General features: G+C 41.8%; 1 protein-coding gene across 2 annotated transcripts in view; it reads right to left on the bottom strand.

Annotated features, from left to right (window-relative positions):
• DDX58 (DExD/H-box helicase 58) overlaps positions 1 to 25,211 on the bottom strand; it is a 47,602-nt gene that overhangs the window by 5,856 nt on the left and 16,535 nt on the right. For both annotated transcript variants that reach the window (XM_039543431.1, XM_039543432.1), the window contains exons 3-15: positions 21,636 to 21,814; positions 18,786 to 18,936; positions 16,907 to 17,038; positions 13,858 to 13,965; positions 11,629 to 11,782; positions 10,576 to 10,834; positions 9,742 to 9,904; positions 7,369 to 7,470; positions 4,913 to 5,070; positions 3,518 to 3,653; positions 2,211 to 2,359; positions 1,950 to 2,040; positions 1,015 to 1,185 (exon numbers count right to left, since the gene is read on the bottom strand). In XM_039543431.1, the coding sequence (XP_039399365.1) occupies positions 1,015 to 1,185; positions 1,950 to 2,040; positions 2,211 to 2,359; positions 3,518 to 3,653; positions 4,913 to 5,070; positions 7,369 to 7,470; positions 9,742 to 9,904; positions 10,576 to 10,834; positions 11,629 to 11,782; positions 13,858 to 13,965; positions 16,907 to 17,038; positions 18,786 to 18,936; positions 21,636 to 21,814 (1,953 nt within the window). The remainder of the gene's footprint in view (positions 1 to 1,014; positions 1,186 to 1,949; positions 2,041 to 2,210; positions 2,360 to 3,517; positions 3,654 to 4,912; positions 5,071 to 7,368; positions 7,471 to 9,741; positions 9,905 to 10,575; positions 10,835 to 11,628; positions 11,783 to 13,857; positions 13,966 to 16,906; positions 17,039 to 18,785; positions 18,937 to 21,635; positions 21,815 to 25,211) is intronic.

Genomic DNA, 25,211 nt, shown 5'->3' on the forward strand with positions numbered 1-25,211 from the left:
TAAAATAACCGTTTCACAACAGTATTGAATTTCATAGCCTGACTACGTGCTCAGATCACAAAATTAAACATTGCAGCAGAATTTTTAAAAGGGCTGGGTAATTTTATGAAACATTTTTCCCTTTTGTAGCTGAAAGGGAAACCGACATTTCGAATAGGACCCTCTATCCCCCTCTAGTGGCTGGACTACATAATGGCCTCTTAGCGTTGGTAGGGCAAGTACCACCTTTTCATGTTCTCTGTATGTGTATGTATCTATCTCCTTACTTATCTGTTCCATTCTATGCATCTGATGAAGTGAGCTGTAGCCCACGAAAGCTTATGCTCAAATAAATTTGTTAGTCTCTAAGGTGCCACAACTACTCCTGTTCTTATAGTGGTTTATGAGCACCACATTCTTTGTATTAATAGTGTCTTTTAGCTTAGACAGTAGACACTTGTTTTTAAATCCAGGAGTCCCAGGTTCAAGCCACACTTCCAACAACCCACCTGAGGGCACTATGTTACACAAGTTTAAGGACAGATTGTGCCCATATGCAAAGAACTGCGTAGATGGGTAGAGGGACTAAGCAACTATGTGAGACTCCCTTAATGGACTTTCTTCTGAATTCTCCATGGGGGCATGTTTTGCAGAATTTCCAATTGCACTTGCTGTTAAACTATTCTTCTGTGCATATTTCTATTTACTTGCATGCACAAATGCACGCTTAAGAGATGTTCCTTGAATGTGTAGCACCATCGTGTGATGTGTATAGTTTATTTACACACACACACACACACACACTCTAATCTAATCAATAGCTCTTCCGTCCTGTGACAAACTGACATCAAGACTTGCCCTGACCCTTCATTCAGCTGAAAGCACTCAGAGGGAGAGCAAAATTAGAGTAAGATACACACACACACACACCGCCTAAAGTAAACATGACAGCCAGTCAGAGGGACTGACGGGGTATTTTCTAGCCCTATACCATATTCACATGATAATAGTTCCTCAAGCTCTAGTGGCACATACCTCGGACTTGGATCATTTTGGTGACGTTGCCAGAGTATTCATAGAGGAGAACCAGGTTGCACTGAGCAATATCAATCCCTTCATCTGCGACAGCTGTGGTTATTAGTATCTTACTGTCGCCATTGGTTTTGAACGAGTCCAGTACACCCTTTTGATTTGAGAGTGTCATCCCTACAGTACAAAAAGTCAGAATACAATGCACGGTGAGATGCTGAAAAATTCCTAAATCAGATACTACACATATTATCCTTGCAGTCAGTACCAAAAGTCAGTCTGTTTGCTCTGGAGACAGTGAAAGAAATGCCTCACATCAGGATACACAGCTGACGGCTTGAGGACTAGAAAGCTGCACAATATCTAACAAAGAGGGACTCTTGTTAAGGTGTCACACTGTGAATCACTTTGGCAAGCAACATTTTACACTTCCCCTAGTGTGTTTGAAGCTGTCCTTTTAAAAACTGGTTTGTTTTAATGAGATCCTGTTCTCTGGCTATTTTAAACCACTAAGATATTCTCAAAATAAGTCAGATTTCCTCTGTTTGGTGCAGTCAAGTTTTTAAACGTGTGTTTACCTCCAACCACAGGGAAACTCAGTGGGCGACAAATGAGGCAGGGAACACCCACTGCATCGCTCTGAGTAAAGAGGACGAGGGATTTTTTTTTAAATTATCTAGCAGAATTGTATAGCAGAGCATTGTTGCTAATGCACCAAGCGTTTTAACCAGAGGTTTTGGCAGGAAAAGCAGGAGTCTGTTTAGATGTGGTAAAATCTCCTGTACATTTCATATCCCTCCCTAATATTGATGAAGGAATTGTAGTATTGGCTTGGGCATTTGCTTGTCGGCCTGTCCTGGAACATGGAGACTGACTACAGAGATAATGGTCTGGGAACACATGGTATAACAACTTACTTCCCTCAGTGCAAACTCCCATACCTGTCTGCTGGTTTCTTTTGCTACGCCCCATCAATGCATCCGGTTTTAGGTAGCTGAGTGTAGGATTCTCATCAATCCATTTCTTCAAAGCCTATAAAGCAAGATACCCATTAGTAACCATTTCCAAACTTTTGGTCGCAGAAAGGGATGCGAGGAGCCCCTGGCCTGTGCAATAAGCGCAGCCCAGGCAGGCTCCTAAGCTACCCCATATTTATTTTCTAGTTGCCCCTTTTTAGTCATGTGGGAGAGAGAAGGTCTTACAGACACTAGAGCTCTTGTGGTAACAAAGAGAAGGGTGCGGGTCTCTGGCTTCAGGCGGTATTCTTCATTCAGGATGAAGGTGAGCTCCTCCAGTTTGGGATTCTCATTCAGTTCATCTACTGAGGCCTCTCTCAGTTCCTGTTGTTTAGCTGGAAGAAAACATTGACCTCCTCAGTTTGCAGTTAGCATCAGCCATTCCAGCAAACAGCAAGCTGGCCCACATCTAGCAGCCAAAGGTCAAGTGACTTTCCCTCGCACTTACCTTCTTTAAAAATTCTCAACTGTTCTCTTAAAAAACAAAGAAAAAAAGTTTTATGTGTAACCACGTCCCTATGCAAACCTATTTCTGAATCACTTGCATTTTAAAGCTGAAATCACAGCAGCATAGCCCCTGAGCAGGCATCTAAACCAGAAAATTGCTTTAAAACCCCCCAGCTATTTTAAAGACAAATATTGATTCTACTGGCTCTTGACTGACTGAGGGCTTAGCGTGTGGCCAGCCAGGCTGTGAATCTACAGTGCCCTAGCTTGCCAGGCAGCCAAACCCCGAAGTTTGATCCTTCAATTGGCTCTGTACAGGCAGACCCTGCATCCATGTGAATCCCCACAGACCTCAATGGGAATTACTCTGCACAGGCAGTTGCAGGATCAGAGCCTAATTTAGTACACTTGATTTCTTAATCAGCTGTTCTCCAAATTCCGGGCTACACTGCTGCATTAAACCACAGCCCCTTGAGGCATTGCTGCAATACTTGCAGGAGTAGCATGAGCCCAAGTAGCACAGAGCGCGGCATGTGCCCCTTCCCCAGCTGTGTCCTACCCTGGCTCTTCCCTCTGAAGTTACTAGCACTCAGGATTCCCTCCCCTCTCCCCCAGGCTCCCAGTTCTCATGTAAAACACAGCAGGAGAGTGAGTGTCTTTAGCTGCTAGCCACTGACCCACATAAGAGAATAAGAGTCTATAGCAGCTGACAGCTCAGGTTATTACTTCTTTAGCTCACGGGGTAGAAGCTCATGATTTTAGCACTCAAGGTCCCAAGTTCAGCCCCCCACTGATAAGCCAGGACATTTGTCCACTGGGAGCACAGGGAAAGTCTCCATTAACTTTAAAGTCTTTTCCTGGGCTGGACAACAGATGGGTACTCAAAGCTGGTTTCATGCAAACAACTGGCTTGGAAGGTGGGGACCCCAACTGTTACAGCCTCTAAACATGGATACAAGTAAGAGGAGAAGCAAGTTGGCCCACCTTAAACAATTCCTCTCCCCCTGCCTAGTGCTTGCACCTTTCAGATGGGCTGCAGGAAGTACCTTCAAAGTTCGCTGTTAACTGTTGATCTATCTCGTCAAACCCACCACTTCTAATGTCATTGAAAAACTCAGTCAAGTAGGCCAATGCATCCTGAGTCCGTGCATCTTCGTTGATGATGAGGGCATCATTGTATTTCTGTTTAGAGAGAGGAATATATTTTTAAAGCACTCATTTCTCAGGCCAAATGCTTATCAGTAATGGGGGGGGGGGGAACCCAGTGATAAGCTTTACTAAGATAAGCTTCTGCATTTGAAATACTTGTTACTTCTACAGTAGCACAGGAAAACAGTGATTGCAAGCAGTTATCCGCTGAACAGTATGGTTTTTAGTAAGCATCCAAGACACAGCTCAGATGTGGGGGTGCTAAAACTGCGTTTGCTCCTTTCAAACAAGTATACGTTTGCACTCTCCGCTAAAATAGACTTCTGAGAAAAATCCACTAATTTATTTTTCAGTCTGTGAATTTCTGAAGCCTGATTCCAATCTCAAACTGATTATTCAAACCGCTGTTTGAATGTAAGCCAGATGGGAACCGGAGCCCTGATATAGCCATAAATACTGGCCCTGATCCTACAGGATTTACACACGTTTCAGGGTTGAGTTCAATGCACTCATTGAGGTGCTTAAAGCACAGCACTGACATAATGCCACTGTTAGTAATCACCCTGTAATTTATATTCTTATGGCTTAAGGGAGGTTTATTTTCAGAATGTTTGAAGTTCTATCCCCCAATGTTTCATTTCTGCAGTATTCTAAAGCCTTTAAGAAAACAAACTATTTGATCATTTCACATTACATTTTATTAAAACGTATTCCATCCATTTGACCCATAGCTTAATATAACATTGAAAACTGTTTTGTATGAAAGACAATACTTTTATTTTGTGTAACATTTTATAAGAAAGATGACAATCACCAGTTCCCAAGTGCCACAGGAAATTAGCCACAGGTTTCCCCAGTGCGCTCCAGTCCTTTGCACCTTACTCTGGAGCACAACGAATTCAATCAAGACCTTGAATCAGATCCATGGCTGGTGTAAATTGACATAGCTCCTTGGCTTTAGTAAAAACAATGAGGAGTCCTTGTGGTACCTGAGAGACTAACAAATGTATTTGGGCATAAGCTTTCGTGGGCTAAAACCCACAATTTACGCTGCTGAGGATCTGGCTCAATGTCTTTCGCATTCCTTCTGCAGTAAAGCCAGTGGAACTATGCCAATCTGTACTGCTGAGAGTCTGGCCCATTGCATCATCCCATAATTACTACAAAGATAAGGGCACCCAGAAATCTGGGAACTGTGTAGGGTCCTATTCAACTTCTAATTGGAGGCACCTGCACTGCTGTGAACATGACTGAGCCCTCCGTACATGCAATAGGAGAGGGCATTTACTGACCCGTAAGTGTTCAGTGTAAATAAAAAGAGCTCTACAAATCCTCTTCTCTTCTTCCTTATCCGGCAGTTGCAACATTCTGCACTTCTTCTGAGTGTCAACGATCCACTGTTCATAGCACTGCGTTCCGAAACGTTTACTCTTAATGTGGGACAACGCATCTGGTGCAGAAAGAGGCAGCAAGCATCACTACATCTTACTGAGGAGCTAACAGCCAGAACAAGATACAGGGCACCGTACAGAATAATAAAAGAACATAAAGGTTGCAGAGACAAGTTCTCAGTTAGGAAATGCCAGAATTAACCCTTTGTAACATCTGTGTGTATGCATTGTGTCACTGGCTTTAATTACATCATCACATCCTATTTTCGCCACAGGACCCTTGCCTCATTCAATGGATAATGTTCACTGAAGGAACAGCTAGTCAGTATTTAATTTTTTCCTCATTATTCAATGGGTGGTCTATGTCGTAGGGTGGATTTTTCAAACCCCTGAGCAACGCAGTTATACTGACAGAAGTTGCTAATGTAGACCGAGCCTCGATTTCCTCCTGGGTTTTTCTATTGAGCTCATCACTATAGTATCCAAGTGCTTTGCAAACACTTGGTTTAACTTCACCACTCTCCTGTGAAGTGGGCGGGGGACGGTATTATCCCCATTTTACACATGGGGAACTGAGTCACAGAGAGATTAAGGTCACAAATAGCCTTGAATTGGGTAACCGGACGTAGTGGCTATGTCTACACTGGTGCTTTCATCATTAAAACTTGTGTCACTCAGGGGTATGCAAAAACACCCCCCGAACGCCAAAAGTTTTAATGACAAAAAGCGCCGGTGTGGATTGTGCTTCATTGGCGCAGGAGTGATGCTCCTGCCGACCAAGCTACCGCCCCTCATTGTGGGTGGCTTTATTTTGTCTCTGGGAGACCTCTTTCCCGACGATAAAGAGCGACTACACCGCACAACTTACAATGGCGTGGCTGCAGTGGCACTGGCACAGCCACATCTTTTTAAGGTGCGGCGTGTAGACATAGCCCAAGACTCCTAGGACCTGATTTTTCAGAATACTTCGCATTTTGTAGCACTAGTTATTCAGAACAGAGCTCTCATCGATGTCATTTGCTGCTGTGAGCACTCAGCACTTCTGGGAGAAGGGATAGCTCAGTGGTTTGAGCATTGGCCTACTAAACCCACCATTATGAGTTCAATCCTTGGGGGGAGGGTCATTTAGGGAACTGGGATAAAAAACTGTCTGGGGATTGGCCCTGTGTTGAGCTGGACTAAATGACCTCCTGAGGTCCCTGCCAACCTTGATATTCTATGATAAATCAAACCCCAATGACTCAATCACACAATTCAAGGCCCTGCATGAAATGTTTGATTTAAGTTATTTGCCCAACCAGGAACTCTGGCAAAGGCAGGCATAGAATCCAATTTCTAGGTTGGCATTCAACTATCTCAGCCATGAATCCACCCTCTAGTCCTGCAATCCCCTGCCTTATTCACCACACACCTTCCAAATTCTGCAACAAATGAGACTGAGGTCCTACAGACAGCAGCTTCCTTTGCTACACAACCCTGGCTCATTCTCTGTCAGTCTCTCTGTGTCATAGTTCCCCCTCTGTAAAATTTATCTTCACAAGGGTCATCATGATACACTGAAGATTTATGAGGTGCTCATATGTGACAGTAAGGGAGGGGGCATATAAACACCTAAGATAGGTAATTGGGAAGAGGAGTCCAAGGGAACAGTAGGGAGATGCAACACATGAGGTAAAATGTAGGCAGGACAGCGCCATGTAGAACCTCAAAGGACAAAGAGGCTAAACTTAATTCACACAGGAAGCCAGTGACTGAACTCGAGGAGCATAAGAGACCGTGTGTGTCAGAGTAGCAGGAGAGGAAGATAAGTTTCAGCTGCAGTTTTAGATAGACTGGAAAAGGGGGAAGCACAGAGACAAGAAAAGAAGCTGCTGCAATAGTCAAGCTAAGATATGCCCAAGGCCTCATTATGTGATCCTTTAGCGTAGGCTCATTTTATAGGAAATATCTAGAGAAATACCACATACCAGAACGTTCTCTGTAGGAAAAACAACAAAGAAACAAAAAACTGCATTCTAAAGAGAGCTCTGGTATTTTTACTTACAATTATTTGACAGTTTCACGACCTATACACTCAGACTAGGCAATCTGGTTTCATGGCATGTCAAATGATTGGTGATGTTACAAATTAAGACAGCTTGTATGATAAGCAAAAAGCTTGTTTTCCATGTGCAACCTATTTCATCTGAGATATTAGAAAAGAGAAAATGGAAGGAAAAGAAAAGGTAAAATAAGAAGAGGAAAGGAAGCTGAAGGAATGAATGCTGCTGCAGTAAGTAAGAGTTGGTCATTATTGATATAATCTAAAAATGAATCCCCAGTTCTCTCCCACTGGTCTGCATTCGGTGTCATCTTACCTATTGGGTAAATCTTGCTTGCCAGGGCCTCAGTTTCAGACATCAGGACTGAGATAATGTCCATAAAGTGGTTTTTGGGGCGCTTCCCGACTAGTCTGAAAGCTAGAGTCACAAGAAGGAACCACAAAGGGATCAGCAATAGATCACAAACCAAAGCTGATTGATTAAAACATTTCCAGGTCCTCTATCAACCAACACGACAAACTGTTACTTAGAGCCTGGGACGTGGTGGAATCTCCTTCCTTAGAGGTTTTTAAGGTCAGTCTTGACAAAGCCCTGGCTGGGATGATTTAGTTGGGAATTGGTCTTGCTTTGAGCAGGGGGTGGGATTAGATGACCTCCTGAGGTCCCTTCCGACCCTGATATTCTATGATTCTATGATTCAAAGAACACTGGGCCTGGCTGTTCTTTGCTAACATCCTTTGTAGCTGTGTCTTTGGTCCTTCGAAGGGCCAAGTCTGGCCTAGCTAATTGCCTTTATCATCAGAGTTACAGGGTTATACATGCACAGAAAGAGAGGATCCCTAGTTCTACGCAGGCAAAATTCTACGGGCAAGATCAGTGCAGAAAGGATTGATTTTCACCATTTCAGGTTCACTATTCACGTTGTACTATTAGTCTATCCGTTACTTGATCAATACTACACTGCACATGCACCTGCACCTGCAAAAAGCAAACCTGGGAAATGATAGGGGAAACAGAGCCCTTCAGCTCTAGGAAATTCCTATCTAACATCCACCTAATGCGTTTCAGTCCATTCCTCTTCCTTTATTTCCTTTCATGCAACTCTCAGTAAAGGCTCAGTTACAACAGTCACAGTGCAGCGTTTCCTAGGGGCTCGACTATGCGCTTGATGGGAGCACAATGGAGTCGCATGGCCCTACAGGGAGCATCGGGAGACGTTCTGTCTCAGAAGAGCACAACACTTCCTAAAAGGCTTGGACATCCAGAGGCAGAGCACCCCTGGCATACAGATCACTGCCTTGCATGCAGCTGGCCAGATCCATGGCTCAAGTCTATGACAGACACTGATCCACAGTCCAGCCGCCTTTGGGTGCCCTTGGGGAGTAAGACTTCTCTGCCCCGGCACTAGAGGAGCACACAGACTGTCTTCTATCTAGCCCTTACTCAGGCCACGTACACTAGGAAAGGCTCCTTTTGTGCTCTCTCTTGGCCCGCTCTTAGCAACCACCTAGGAGGCAGGCAGGATTTTACCTTGGAATTTAATAGTCATGCTTCCGTACAAATGAGCTATCCTGGGCAATATTGGTTAACACAATGAATTCTCTCTCTCTCTCTCTCTCTCTCTCTCTCTCTCTCTCTCTCACACACTCTCACACACACACACACAAAATCTGAACTTAAAACTCTGGTTCCACAGTTAAAAGTTCCAACTCCCCTATTTCCAAATTTCACAACTGACTCAATTCTTCACTAAGATCACAGAAATCCATTTATTTTATTAAAAAAACCATACATTCTAGAAGCAGCACTGTACATATTTCTTCTCCACACACCTCACAGGCAGGCAAACTAAATGGGACGTGGAGACAGTCCAATTTAATCATATACTCCAAACTCTAATCTTTTACACAGCACATGCATATTTAATAGAAATAGCCCTAAACCAAAACCTGCATCCAAACAGGAACGCTCAAGGTTTGGATATAAATTCTGCAGCTAGAGCTTATCTTTAAGTAATTCTGAGACAGGCACTAGAATTTTCTGACAGATTAACATTTGTTTCCCTCCCTTCAGATATCAAATATGACCACGCACCAACATTTATCTTTACAAAGTTACCTCAGATGAGAGTGGATCTCGGACTGAAAAATTTCTCAAGAAAATGGGACCTAAACAGGATTACACATTACATTCAATGTTTTGGCACTATGTTTTCCAACCCTGAAGATATACAAGAAACAAAAAGATAGATCAGGTTTAGTTTCACTCTCACTTCAGGCCTGATCCAGCAAAGCACAAGCCTGTGAGTAGTGTGCTTAAAATTAAGCATGTGGGCAAGTGCTTTGCTGGATGGGGCCCTTACAGAGGTTGTGGACTTGTGCACCTCCACTAATCTAAAAGAGGGTACTTCCAATTTACAGCCGTTTAGGTGAGAGGAACATCAGGCCCACCAGAACTTCAGCCCCGATTCAGGAAAACATCCCTGTTTCAGAACAGCACTTCAAAACATCCTTTATTATTAAGTGTGGGCTTAAGTCACATTGACGTTAACAGGACTCAAGCACATGCTGCTTAATGTTGAGCATTTGACTGAAGTGCTGTCCTGAATGGAGATGCAGTTCAGTCTGTTCTCCAACACTAGACTGACCCAGGACCTTAGCAGTGATACATTCCTACTCAAACACTTACATTTTTGGGGCCTGTATACAATCTCCTCCAGTTCTTGTGTGTTCTCTCTGATGGTAGATATGACTTGTATGTCGAGGCAGGCGCAGAGGGTACAGATGTATTCTATCGTCTCCTCAAGGGTCTTGGCACTGCCCACTCCGACCGAGGCTGTTAAGCCAACAATCTGAGCACATATTCACGTACAAAATAATTAGTTAGATCATGTCATTAAAAAGAAGCTGCCAGTAACATGACAGTCCCCTGACTGATTTTCCTCGTTAGTAAAGAGAGGGGAGAAATCAAGAACACTGGCATTGATATTCTGAATAAAAAGCTCGCAAGATTCCACTACATTGTTCTCCTCCCTCCCCAAGATTCTTTTCAAGATCCAGATGTTCTCGCCAGTCTTGCATCAGTGCTAGGAGAAACTTCGATTCTGGCTCCTTCAGAGTCAATTCTGCTTCTTAAAGACAATGTACTTTTAAAGGCTATGAAATATTAAGTCACAATTGAACCATTGTGGCCCAACTCCTGTGCTGCTGTCCTGGAGGGAGCAAGTCAAGGATTATGTTTTGTAACCCGGGAGTTCCTCCCATGAGCCCGTCACCAGAATCCAGTTTGGAGTTAAAAAGATTAGGGCTTGTCTTGCTGACTAAAAGGAGACTGCTGCTGGGAACGTGGCTGAGCCAGAAGCCTCCGAGTGAAGCACAGGGTTAATATTTGAAGTTGCAGTGGTAGCAAGGTGGGGTTTTCAGGGAAAATGATGGAAGGCATAGCTAACAAAACCTCAGCAGGCGGTCCTGCGTCTACTGTAACATGTTTTTCAAATGCTCCCACCCCTGGGTGGTGCCTTACCTGAGGCAGCTGTTTCGCAGCGGAGTCAAATTTAAGATTCAAGTAGCTGGTCATTAACACATTATAGGGGTGATTCCCAGTGGTGTTGTGGCACTCGTCAAATATAATCAATGTGAAAATGGCAAGGGAAGGAACGGTTCCATCTTTGAGACCATTCACAAGGATCTGAGGTGTCAAGACAATGATATCATTCCCTTCAATGACGCTTGCTGACGAGACATCCCCAGCCGTTTCCCCAGAAATCCCCGCAACTTTGTACCTGGGAGAGAAAAGACATGTCGTGACATTAATACAGAGTATGTTCACATTAGTACACCCACAGGGCAAGAAAAGCAAGAAGATAGGGCAAGATCTCCTGGGGATCAAGCAAGGTAGTGATATTTGATAAGACAGATGCACCCAGGCCCAAAATCTTCAATTGTGACTGCCTTAAGTTAGATCCCCAGGGTCTGATACAAAGCCCATTATGGTCAATGAGAGTCTATTGACTCCTATGGGCTTTGGATCAGGCCTCTAAATAGGTGACCACATTTTCAGAGGTACTGAGCACCTGCAACTCCCCCAACTGAAACATGTTTGGCTTAAGACAGTGGATTTTTTATCAGCATCATCCATTCAACCATCATCCTTTGCTTATGAAATGGATTGTATTCAGAAAACCTATCCCACCCCCTATGTATCTGGAAGCCAAAGTTCTGGGCTATAAGAAAAGAGAACTTAGCACTGAGAAGCTTCCATGCGGATGCATGTCAATTAGCTCCTTTATACCTAAATGAAAGTTATAAGTCCATAGAAGGGCTCTATACTGCTGCAACTAAGTAGCTGCTTTTCAGAGGCAGCCTTCAATTACACCTCAAAGACAGTTTGGTCACTTTTTGATTGGATGTATTTTCATCTTCTGAGTTTGGGCCACACTTTTTACCAGAACTATATTGAGAGACAGTCCTGAAATGGTAACAAAAAAATGTAGGATCATGAGGATGTAAAGGATCCTACGGTATGGAACTCGGAAGTGAAGAAACCTGAAGACTACATGTGTGGACTCGTACCTACCTAGTTCTTTCAAAGTGTTGTGTGAAGACTTTTTTCTGTTGTTCATATACTGGAACTTTAGTAGCTAGAAAGACAATCTTCCCTTTCTGTTCCTTGGGCATGTTTTGAAGATGATTGTCACAAATCAGAAGTGCCACAAAGGTTTTCCCAGATCCTTTTAAACATCAAGCGTGAAAACAAAGAATTAGTAACAAAAAGCTGGAATATTCCCTCCCCACAAGTGCAGCTGTAACAATTTAAGGCTCCTTATGGGCAAACCCATGTTCTTACATTAAGCTCACTGTAGGGATGGAGTTGGGGGATGCAGGATACTTAGCATCACTCTCTATTTTGTGATCTTGGTACTGAAACAGACTCAGTAGTACAGAAGATGACTTATCTACCATATAGAATGACAGTCCTTTGACATAAAGCAATGGATTAAGGGGGGAGTGATAGCTCTCATTAAGAGTGTACTGGCTTTATTTGTTTAAAGGGATGCAAATTCCCTATCAGTCTTGTCCTCTTCTGTTTCACAAACCCCGATTTCATTTCACTTCCGTTTCTTATGGCTTTGCTAGGATTGCTTCCTTGTTTATCAGCAGCATTCTAAATAACGTTACAGATATCTTCTTTTGAGTTATATCCCATAATCACAGGAACTCCCCAATGCACAAAAAGCTTGTTTCTCTAGAGCAGTACTTGTGTCAAAACAAAAAACTTTAAATAAATAAAAAAGGAGAGAGAGAAGGAAAAAAAAAAAGTAAAATCCAGAGATGTTCCTCATGAGATTACAGCTGTTTAAGGTCCATTAAATTTTGCTCATTTTCCAACTTTTCCTTTAAGCCAGAATATCAACCTTTTTGTAACTACTTCGTGTATTGCTGCATACATTTTTTTGTATTCGTAAAATAAACTGTGTAACTATATATGGGAATTTGTGCACAAAGAACACACAAATACTTCGACACAAGGGCCTCTACGCTACCCTATCCATGCTGCATTAACTCTCATGTGCCCCACACAGATCCCCAACGGTCTGTATTCCCCACCCTCCCCCCCAAAGCCCACTTTTTCTCTTTGTGACATATACTGCTGCACTCCTCCCCCATATGATCCTCACTCACTCCTGCTTATACTGCTCCCAGTGCACAGTCTGGATTTCTCCATGGTCCTCCCACAGCTTTCTTCCCCAATTGCATTCATTTTTTTAAAAACAGTTAAGTGAGCAGAGATATGGGGGGAAGGACATCATGATTCTTCAGAATTGTGGGTGTCTGTGAGGTGGGGGGGGTCCAGTCCCTCAGCCAGACTTATGAACCTCCGATAGCCTCGCACTACAGGGAGAAGCTGATCTGTGGCTTGTCAGTGTGAGTCTTTCCATTGACTTCAATGAGCTTTGGATCAGGTCACTGGTGCGTATCTGCTATCACGGTATCTTCATCTGCAAGTCTCCCCCCACATAGTCCTGCTCGCCCTTCCCACACACTTTAGTTTCTCCCTCCACAGCCTCTCTTCCCAAAGCCCCTGTGAGGAATGAAGTTGGTGATTCAGGCTGGCAGCATCTGAGGGAAGTAGCCAGTGAAAGCTGACTGCTCAGTCAGCTACTCTTTGCAGAAGGGGAACAGCTGTTTTGTGATTAAACTTTAACACTGACCTGTTCCTGAGCTGACATGAAAATGTCCCTGAGGTCTGGAGTTTGTAGAGATTGCAGCTCTTTACTTAGACAGAAAATCTCCAGCCGAGTCTCAAGGTCTCAATTTTAAACCTTTTCTCGGTGAAAGTTAGCAAATGTTGTGCCATACAAACATTATGGAAAATGTAATTGGCCCATGAAGGGCTAGTTTGGAAATTTCAGAGGGAACATTTGAATATCGAAGTGCAAAGGAGAGGGATTTTAGTTTTGCTGTAAATGCCATAGACTTTAAGGTCAGAAGGGACCATCATGATCATCTAGTCTGACTCCCTGCACATTGCAGGCCACAGAACCTCACCCACTATCTGTGCAGGACATAACTAGTGACTCCTTGGGGCTCCTCTATAATTACTGTGGATTAAACTTAATGGATAGTTTGCTTTTAAATAAAAGGTTGATGGGAGAATTTGACAAATCCTTGTCCTAAACAGACAAAATTGTGATGTCCATTCCCCCTCCCACAGACTCTTCCCCCCCTCTCATACCACGCAGCAAAATAAAGAGCACTTCTCAAAAACAAAAAAATCCAACACTGGGAAAACACATGTTCTTACCAGTAGGAGCACATATGATTGTATTTTTCCCACTGACAGCAGGTCGGGCAAGCTCAGTCTGATAACTTCTAGCCTTCTTTGGTCCATAAGTAGATTGTTGAGACACTTCTAGAACATAAATAAGCAAAGCTCAATATATGCTGTGGTGAAGAACATGATCCATTATATAAAAGGGAGGCAGTAATGCTTTGGTTAGAATACATTATCTCCCGTATATAGTTATGAGCTAAAATTAATGAGTAGCTCTTGAGGGAAAAGATTTTATAACAGACCATATACCAGACTGGAACTTTAAGTGGTTTGTGTGTTACGAGCCTGCATTTTGTAAAGCCTGTTTGTTCTCCCTCAGATGAACTCCTTTCAAACTCTTTACTGGCAGAGTCAACACTGACCTTACCTTAACCCAATCTTTTCAAGCCAGAAAGCATAGCACATGAGAAGAATGTCTGTCTGTGTCTCCCCAGAACAGACTGTATGAACACTACGTACAGCTTGAATGTGTCTTAGTTTAATCTCTTTCTGGTCTAATGACTCCCACACCTTTCAATGTTTTCTTTAATCCAGGGGCTCCCTGCCTTTAAAAACCAAAGAGCTGCTCTGTCAGAGTTACTAGTTATTGTTTTGTGACTAACAGACAAGGATAGCACACATTAACATTTGTCAAAACAGTTAAGAAAACAAGCAGTATTTTAGGGCTCCCTTAGCTTTGTTCCAGCCAGGGCACAGACCAATATACTGTTGTTTATCTAAATTACCAGTTACTAAGTCATGTGGTGACTTAGGGTACGTCTACACTACGGGACTATTCCGAATTTGCATAAACCGGTTTTGTAAAACAGATTTTATAAAATCGAGTGTGCGTGGCCACACTAAACACATTAAATCGGTGGTGTCGTCCACGGGTCCGGCTAGCTAGATTTCTTCTGCATTTTTGCACTGTAGTAGCTACGTAGTAGCCCCATATAGTCCCGCAGCCCTCCCTCCCCCCCCCCTCCCCCTTGAATTTTGTTGAGTGAAATTATTTGTTCGGTGGTTCTGCAAATGTGTGGACTAGATGCCGCCACAGAGGCGATTCAGCAGCGCTACACAGCTGCATGCTTTTGCTTTTGCATGATAGCAGGGATGGTTATCAGCCATATTGCACCATCTACCATACCATAAATTGGTAATAAGATGATTGTGGCTACCAGTCCTTTTGCACTGTTCCATTTGCTGCTGTCATAAGTGCCCCTGGCTGCTCTTAGCCAGGGTGCAAAAAAAAAATGGGAATGACTCCTGAGTCAATCCCTCTTTTTGGTATCTAAAACAGAATCAGTCCTGCCTAGAATATGGGCAAGTCCCCTAGATATGGCAAGTCCCCCCTAGTCCCTAGAGAAATGGGGGCAGTGTAGAGAGAAGAGAACTCAGAGAAGAGAGAGCACAGCTGCTCTGTGTCAGATCCTGCAGAAATTATGAGCTGTATTCTATTCACAGGGGTGCTCCTGCAACAACCCCACCTGTTGATTCCGTTCCCTCAGCCTTCCTGGGCTACCATAGCATTGTCCCCCCTTGTGTGATGAAGTAAATAAAGATGCAGGAATAAGACACAGTGATATGAGAGGAAGGCAGCAGCAGCTGCTATGATAGTCCAGACAGGACAGTAAGGAGTGTGTAGGAGAGAGCCCAGCATCCCTCTGCTAGTTTCAGGGCATTGATTTCTTTTTTTACACAATGAAGGGGGGGGGGGGAGCTGCTCAGCCCCTGTTTCTATGACTGATGATTATCAGCATCCATATTGCATCTCTACATGAAAAAATAAACCAGGCCCCTTGATGATCCCCTAACAGATGCATGCTGGTCATCATGGTGTTCCTTTTTTTTTTTGCTTTGCCCCTTTTGATGAGATGAGATGAGTACCCAGTCTTATTGCACTATCAGCCACCCACAGCCAGGCGGGCGTAGCATGTTTAGTTGGAGTGCTGCAGCTGCAGCATTATCTCATCTAGTAAAGATAGGGAGAAGATAGTGGTTAAAGAAGAGAGAGAGAGGATTGTTTTCTACTTTCACTTCTGGGGTGGGTAGGGGGGCGCCTGATTGCCGAACCCTGACCCCACACCCATTGACTGTTGTGTTTGACATAGAAGCTCAGAGCAGAGCCAAGAATGCAAAATACTTTTCGGAGACTGCAGGGATAGTGATAGCAGTCCAGTCCCCCAGTCATGACGTCCATTTTGATCTTTGCTTTTTCGCTTCGTTGTGTCAAGCAGTCAGTCTGCTGGCCCTGGCGTGGCTTTTTTCTTTTTGATTTTTTTTTTTTTTTTTTTTTTTTTTTTTCTGCAGCCTTTGATAGATTTGCCTGCAGCGAGCCACGATCACATCCGCCATGCGAGAGCTTTTTCTTCTTTATTTTTTTTTTTTTTTGCATTTTAACGCTGCTGCCACCTCGGCTGGCGGCGGGCTCAAATATTCAAAAAAAAAAGGGGGCTTCTCTTTTCCTGTCTTTCTGTGCTGAGCTCAGATTGCTGATTGCTGTCCAGGCGGTCAGTGTGTGCATAGGCTCGGGCTCGGATAGCCGACCATAATCCAACATAACCATAAAATGCTATATCTATAATATAATAATATGTTTAATCCGTTCTGCTCGTTTTAAAGAGTTAATGAGAAGTTAAGAAAAGCCTTAAAAAAATCGATATGTGGTGCCTGGTAGTGTGATGTGTGTTGTTTTAAAATCGTTTTTGTTTCATAAATTTAAACGCCTAGTGTAGACCAGGCCTTACTCAAATCAGAGAAGAGCCATGGATTGAGTTCCACTATTTTAACCCATTCATGAGGATGCTCCTCTGAAACACCAACTTTCCAGTGAGTGTATGGGAAACAAGGGGCAGCATATGCTGTATGTCATGCCCAAGGCATTGGGGATTTTTAGCAGCAACCAGTGAAGTTAAATTAAACCGGGACATAGGAAATTCAGTGCTCTATTTTCTACAATTTTCTTTTGAGCCATTTTAAGGACATCACACACATTTTAAAAGTGCAAAGGAGCGCACAGTTCTAATGTTTGTAATATTACCTGAAGGAGAACATGGACTTCCACTGAAATTGGGAACTTCTGCTTCTTCGGAATACTGTACATTTATGTCTAAGGCACTACTGTTCCCATTCTGGTCCTCCATCATTTCAACATCCATCTCTTTATCGTTACCTGAACAACACCAAGGCAAGCATCTTAGCCATCTTTTCCACTTTAAATATCATACGTTTGACAGGCCAGGAAAGTGGTTCTCCCACAATGCCGAATCTTATTGGGAAAGAAGTTGTTTGCTGGCAGTGGAGGAGGTCAGACTAGATGATCATGATGGTCCCTTCTGACCTTAAAGTCTATGAGGTAAAAATAAAATGCCTTGTCCAGGCTGGGCTTAAGGTAGACAAACGACTATGTGGACCCCTATGATTTTAGAAGTGCCACGTGCTCATAAAAGCACAGCCTATTCAACCTCCTCTTCCTACTTGTACCAGTCCAAGATTTATTTCTGACTAGTTCTGAGGGCATATGCTAAATATTCCTTGCTCCCCCTATATTTTGTATTGTGGAACAATTTTCTCATAGAGCTATCATTAATTTAGCTGTGACAAAAAACATACAAAACCAAAAAGCACATCAGAGCTACCTTTCTTCTCTTCACTGCTAGCCAACAACTTCAGCTCCAAAGAGCAGGCTTTAGTTAGCAATGACTCCTGTCAGCAACTCTCTTTGACTGTTCGAGTTGTGACATCTCCAACATGGATATTTTTTCTTATGATCCAAGAGCATCCCCAATCGAGTAAACTTTAGTTTTATTAAGGTAGATGTCATAAGAGGCCCAAAAAGCCTTTAAAAAAAAAAGACTATAAAATACAGGTGATTTGGGAGCGGGGGGCTCCCAAAGACACATAAAATGACACAGACCGGGTTACTGTAATATAAAGCTGTCTCCAAATCAGAGCCAACCACAGATATGAAAAAAAAAGTTACTTAAAATAGCTACACATTTACAAAAAATATTTTCCCCTCATTTGCTAATTAAAACTATTTCAAACAAACTCCTTATGTTCCAGGTCAAAGCAACTCAAGTATAAAAAAATGGAATCTAGATTCAGCCGTAACAATCACTTGGTTCAGTGATGTAGTGCCCAATCCTACCATCTTCAACTCAAGAATTTCCCTGATAACTCCAAAGCAAGCTCATTTGTGAGGGTATTTTTATAATCTCAAAGAAGTGGGGAAACGAAAAACACAAAAAAATGGTAAATTCAGTGGCAGAAGATGGACTTGATGGGAAATTCCGCATTTGCAGAAAACAGAAGAAGTTGCTCAGTCTGAGTGCCAGTAGATGCTGCTCAACAAACTCTGAAACACACGGTCCTTTACCTTTCTATTGTGTGCACAGATGTGTAGGGACAAGGTGATCAGTCCATTAGGTATTGCGGAAACCCATACTGATCACTTTACAACAGGGATGGCAAGTCAAAGGAAGGTTTATCAGCTTCAATAAGAGACACCATCAACTTGACAAATCACATTTTTGTCTGGAAATGTTGTGCCTTTCAATTACAAACAACACATAAAATAATGGTCAATGCTGATGGTGTGGAACAAATTTTTCCAGTTTGTTCACTTTGTGCAGTCAGGTTCCTCATTCATCTTGTATAGTTAATTTCTCCTTTGCTAAAAATGACCCTATAATCATCAAACAGGGGAGCAAAAAAACGCTTTAAAACATTTTTATATTTCAGGGTTGTTTACTACCAGAAAACACTTTTTTTTTTTAAACTGAGTCAATTAAAACAAAGAAAGGAATCAAACTGACAGTGTCCCTTTAAGGTAATCCCATCTTACTGAAGACGATTCATGCCTGGTACAACAGCAGAACCTTAAGCACAGAGTATGATAAAAATAATTTGCATATTACCTTCTTTCATATTCCAAAGTTTGCTAACTGGGTCATATCCTGCTCGTTCTAGAGCCAGATGAAAGGTTTTGGGCCAGTTCTCCTTGTCTGACCTAGCAAGGCATTCAATGAGCTTTACTGCACCAGCCATTCTGCCTTTCAGTTCTTTGACCTGCATAATGCACAAGCAAAGTTTGTGACTGCTTCCAAAATATCAAAAAGTGTGTCATTCAAAAGAAAAACATTGTTGAGCCTTTACAGGGGAAAATTCTTTAAAGTTCTGTTGTGTATCTACATAACTGTACAGTCCATAATTGTTCTAATCCTGAAAACACTTAAGCACGTGCATAGCTTTACACACACAAGCAGCCCCATTGAACTCCACTGGACTACTTGCAACTGTATGTGTTTAGGTGTTTGCAGGATGGAGGTCTATGACAGCTTTCTGTTCCTCAGTTCCACAATCTGTAAAGAGGGGATACTAATGCTTATCCACCTTTGTAAAGTGATGAAAAGTCCCTTGTAAGTACGAAGTATTATAATAAACCCAGATGAAAGATTTTTAAGTTAACTGAAGTGGAGCATTTTTCAAAACATACAAAAGAAATGATGCACTGCTTTAAATCTGAATAAAATATTGTAATAGCTTAGAAAGTTTCTATTGTCCTATCAGTTGTCTGGAAGCCAGTAAAAGCAGGGATGGAGACCATCTTATTGGCTGCCTCGTAATGTGTCAAGCATACTGATGCTTTAACAACAGATAAATAACATTGCTTCTTACTAATTGGTTGTAACATGCCAAAAAAGGTAAAATCCAGCACATAACTTTAACTCTCTCACTGAGAAGAGGGAATCTAACTGGTGGATTTAAAAGCTTCAGATTAGAAGTTTCATTTTGCTTTTTAAAGGCCTTTATGGGTGTGAGGCTGAGCCAGCAAGAATTAAGCAACCAGCAGGCTGTGTGACTTGAAAACAACCCTTGAGGACATATTAGAAGAGTATTGAAATGGCAAACAGGGCCATTCCTTATAGATAGTTAGCAAAGCCATGTTAAATAAACCGGAGTTCTTAAAATGTAGGTCTATATTGTTAGAGAACCAAGCAGAAGATACTAATTGTATTTATCTATGCTTACCTATATCTTGTTAGAGTTTAACAATGTGATCTAAGTAGTTTGTAGATGCTAAACTTCTGTTCCTGTCTATAATGTTTCATTATTGTATTTTATTGATTTGGCGATCAAAAGGGGATATTAAAATTTAGATGGAACTTGTGGTGTAGTGACATTATTGTCTTCATTTCTCTTTGAAATGTGTGATTCCACAATGTAAATCTACCTGTTAACTGTTTGAATGGTTACTTGATTTATGCTAATGAATGCAACTAGATACCCGTGTACACCTAGGAAACAGATTAGCTTCAAAGCAACAATGTACTTAACCTATTCTTCATCCAAGGGAAGCCTGCTGTGATCATTTGCTGACAAGAGCCTTATCCACTGAACTTCAGTTATAAAGGAAGTTGGACCCGATCCTGTTTTATCTCAGATGTGCTTAAACTGTGTCAGGGAAAGTCTAAATTGCAAGACTGAGGTCTCCAGGCCTACGCTGGATTATCCCTGCAATTTCTCATGGAAGAATTGCAACAAACTATGCACCTGGACATCCTATTGGACTATACCTTTTTTAATTGATTTCAGAAGCTGATTTTTAAAAATCACCCACTTTGCCATCTCTGCTATGAAACTGATTTTATTCATAACTATTTCTTTCTTTTCTTTAATAAATTTAGTCCATAAGGATTGTCTGTAAGCACATATTTGGTAAGATCTGAAATATTCATTGACCTGATAGATGAGTAATGTGATTGGCAGACATTTATATATGGTGAATAAGGTTTTTAGTAACCCTCGCTATATTAGACTTGGCTGTCTGGGTGGGAGCCAAAGGCTGGATTGTTTAAAGGGAGCTGTATTTTGGCTTTTAGGTAAAAAGTAAGATATTACAGAAGCTGTTTTGTTACTGACTTGGTGAAATCTAATTATAGAATAAACCACCAGTTTTGGGTATCATCTGACCTATTCTCTGCAGTTTGCCCTGATTGAGCTTTCTCAGTATAGCTCCTCCAGCAACCACGGTCACAACGGGCATGAACATTGCTGGAAAACAAAAGGCTTTTCAAGTTCCGATAATTACCATAGCAGGCCGAATTGCAGCTGTAATTTTGAATTGTCTAGCAAGTGATAATCTAATTTAATCTGCTTTAAGATCTTCATTTTTCTCTCTTAAATAGAATTACTACAACACAAATCTGTATCCCACTAAAGGTCTATATTAACTTCATGACTCTCTGCTCCAGAAATCGGCAACCTTTGGCACACGGCCCGCCAGGGTAAGCCCCCTGGCAGGCCAGGCCGGTTTGTTTACTTGCCGCGTCCACAGGTTCTGCCGATCGCGGCTCCCACTGGCTGCAGTTCACTGCTCCAGGCCAATGGGGGCTGCGGGAAGCGGCGCAGGCCAAGGGATGTGCTGGCCGCCGTTTCTTTACAGTGCAAACATTTGTAATAAAAAATTATATAAAGTGAGCACTGTACACTTTGTATTCTGTGTTGTAATTGAAATCAATATATTTGAAAATATAGAAAACATCCAAAAATATTTTATTATAAAAGTTATTCTATTATTGTTTAACAGTGTGATTAAAACTGCAATCAATCATGTCTTTTAATCTCACGTTTAATTTTTTTAATCGTTTGACATCCCTAGTTTCTATATTGTACCGACATATCTGAAGCTGCAGTCAGGGCTACACAATTATCATAGAATTGTAAACTCTGCAAATCAAGTTGCAATTTTGATTTTGAAATAATACCTGCTGAATCTCTTCACATTCTCGGTCTATGAGACAAGTGTTTAAGTAAGGAATTATCTGTTCTGCATCAATGTCTCTCATTGTAGCTTCTATACGTTTCAGCAGCTGTCGATGCTCCTCCAGGCTTTCAAGTTTTTGGAAATCCCAGTTTTCAATTGCTTCCCTCAGACCGGTGTAACCTTGAAAACAAAAGGGGTGGGTCGAATTACACCAGCAAACACCGCTTTTAATTAAAACAGATATTTTGACCCATTACTGGCTAAGAGCTACTGGGTGAACTACAAACACATTTTGAAAAGGGGGCTGGGTTACCTTTACTGCTCTATTACATTAAAAAAAAAACAACAACAACCCACACACCACACAACCCAGAAAAGGCACCCTATGTTAAAGAAGTTTTAAGACTGCAAAGTCAAGCAAGGAAAGTTAGGAAATGCCAAAATTAATACTGCCTGTGCAACCTTAACTCAACCCCCTTGTACATATAAATTATGATGCAGTCTTATTTTTCCCACAGGCCTTGGACCTCGCTCAGAATGCTCTGCCATCTCCACAGCTCCTGTCGTTCCTCATCCCTGACTCATGCCGCTTTCCCGTCCAGCTTCAGCTACAGCCCCTCTCTCCTCCCTGTTTCTATCCCCCCCCTCATCTTCTGCCCTTCCTCCCTGCATCTCTTCTCTCTCCCCATACATTCCTCACTCCTCTGCATTCACATCAAGCTGCTTCCTCTTTCCCCTCGGAGCACAGGAGAGAGGATCCCTGCTCTTAGTTCTGGTACCCAGTGCCACAACTGATCCTGGTGGCAAGGAAGAGCAGTCATGGGGAAAGTCTTCAGTCCATGTACCTCTGGGAACAAGCCTGCTCAGTTGCTCTGTGGGGAGGGACCATGCACAGTCCAGTCAGCACACAGGAGCTGAGAGAGAATAGAACATGCTCAGTGCAGACTGAATGTTCAGAGAATTGGACTGCCAAATTCCAACAAGCCTCTACTGGGCATGTGCAAACAGATTTTTCAAACTTGTCCAAATTTGGAAGGTTTTTCCTGGGAACAGCAAAAGGTCCATTGCTGACACCAGACGTCAAGTCCCTGCCAAACATCAAGTCCCTGTTGCAAAGCATGGGGGAGCTAGAGCTTCTCAATTAAAAAGTTATTAAAAATATATATATAAGGACAAAACAATGAATGGTTTCCTAATCTCAAAACAGTTTAGCCGTTTCTGAGAATAACTAAAACTTTCCCCAAAAAATCTGCTTCAGGCAGGCACACAAAAGTGGGAGGAGAAAATAGGGTTCTGCTTACCTGTTTACACGACAACTCTCTATTTTTCCTGAAGGACTGGAATGAAATGTTGATATCACAGTATAATTTAACCTAATCTGTCATCTAGCTCAACCCTCCACTGAGCAGGGAGGAGATGCTAAATTTTCAGTCTGAGACTTGAGACTATCAATACGTTTTACAGACCAACACTGGAACAGAGAGAATTAACTCCTGGGCCAATGTTTATCCTGCAGTATAGACTATCTGAAAGCACTCATTGGGGCTGGGGGTTAACTACTCTCATATTAGCTGGGTAACAGAGACAACCAAATAGACAAAAATGTTCCTAAATTATATGGAACACAGCTTTATAATTCAGAAATTAGAGACTGTAGCCCAAGGAGAAGCTACCCTGGATCTACTTCTTACTGAAAAGAAATTTATAAAAAGTATGAGTAAGAAGGAAGCTTGGAGCAATTGCCCAGGAACTGCACTATTGCATAATAAAAAATGAGTTCAAAGAATGCAACAATAGCTTTCATGAAAGTAAGTTTTCAGAAGTTAAGAAGTCTAGTAAGTAAGGGTGCCAATGAGAGGAAGAGTTAAAAATCCATTACTGTGGAAGAAAGCTGGCACACCCTGAAGGTATTATACTTATATTATCGCAATCTCTCAGATGCTTCAGAGAAAACTGCACTAAACCTCCATAATGGACAATCATTTAATAACCTGCCCATATGGGAACTTTCTTCCCATCCCTAGGCAATTAATAGCTGGCTTACATTTTGAAGCATGAGGTTTCATACACCTTATACATATATTATCCTAATATTAAATAACTATAGATATTCTCACTATTCATATAAATGACTAATCCTTTTGTGAATCCTATTAAGCTCTTGGCTTCGAAGTTATCTCATGACAATGGGTTCCTAAGGGTTAATTACACATGCTATAAAAAGTGTTTCCTTTAATCAATTATATGCTTGTAGCTTTCCAGTTTCACTGGCTGTCCCCATATTCTTGTATTAAGGCTGAGATTTTTAAAGGAGGCACATGCACACAACGTCCATCAAAATTCAATAGGATTTGGGTGCCTAACTCCCTTAGGTGCTTTCAAAAATCCCAGCCCAGGGGTCTGACCAGAAGGCCACTGAAGTCAATAGAAAGACTCCCATTTATATGAATGGGTTTTAAATCAGGCCTTATGAGAATTATGAATGCCCAATTTAATTCTTTATGCCTTTCGTTATTTTGCGTACCTTCGTTACATCCTCTCATTCATCTTCTCTTGAATCTAAATATCCCCAGTCTTTCCACTCTCTCCTCTTATGGGAGTCTCCCCACCCCTTCTATTTCTGAAAATATCAGACAAGATCTGAACACTTTGTTATACATACGGACATACCATTGACTTATCCAGTGGCAACGTAGGATTTTTAATAGTATTTTTTAATCCCAGATGGGCTGTGGAATAGTCTCATGGCTTGGAACTGCTTACATCAGAATGTTTACATACACAGTGTAGGCAACAATCCTGCTTTAAGTAGGGCCTTTTCAATCTCTAACTTCTATGAAAGAGTCCTCCAGCAAAAATTGGAAGTGCAGTGTGGGGTTATCTGTACACATCATACAGAAGTCGCAAAAGGCATTATTATATATGCATTATTATATATGCCTATGCATATAATTCAGGGGTTGGCAACCTTTCAGAAGTGGTGTGCCGAGTCTTCATTTATTCACTCTGATTTAAGGTTTTGCGTGCCAGTAATGCATTTTAACGTTTTTAGAAGGTCTCTTTCTATAAGTCTATAATATATAACTAAACTATTGTTGTATGTAAAGTAAATAAGATTTTTAAAATGTTTAAGAAGTTTCGTTTAAAATTAAATTAAAATGCAGAACCCTGCAGACCGGTGGCCAGGACCCAGGCAGTGCCACTGAAAATCAGCTTGCGTGCGACCTTCGGCACTCGTGCCATGTGTTGCCTACCCCTGATATAATTAAACTAGCTTCATGCCAGCTTAACAATTACATTCTAGGTGGAGTTACTGATCTCCAAAATCAAACAGGACTGTTCCATGCAAGCTAGCTAAAGTACATTGTATTTTTATGAGTTAATCAAGAGTTACATCGTATTAAGACAGGTTTCAGAGTGGTAGCTATGGAAATAAAATACAATCCTGATAAATTAAAAGAAGAGTTTTACCTTTAAATTGTCACTTTAGAATTTTTTAAACAATATGACTCTTTATAGGTAAATCCATCAAAGGGAGAAGGGAAACATCTATATATTTCTTTTGTGCCTGACCATT

This window comes from Mauremys reevesii, linkage group 6, assembly GCF_016161935.1.
Source record: "Mauremys reevesii isolate NIE-2019 linkage group 6, ASM1616193v1, whole genome shotgun sequence".
Taxonomy (NCBI): Eukaryota; Metazoa; Chordata; order Testudines; family Geoemydidae; genus Mauremys; species Mauremys reevesii.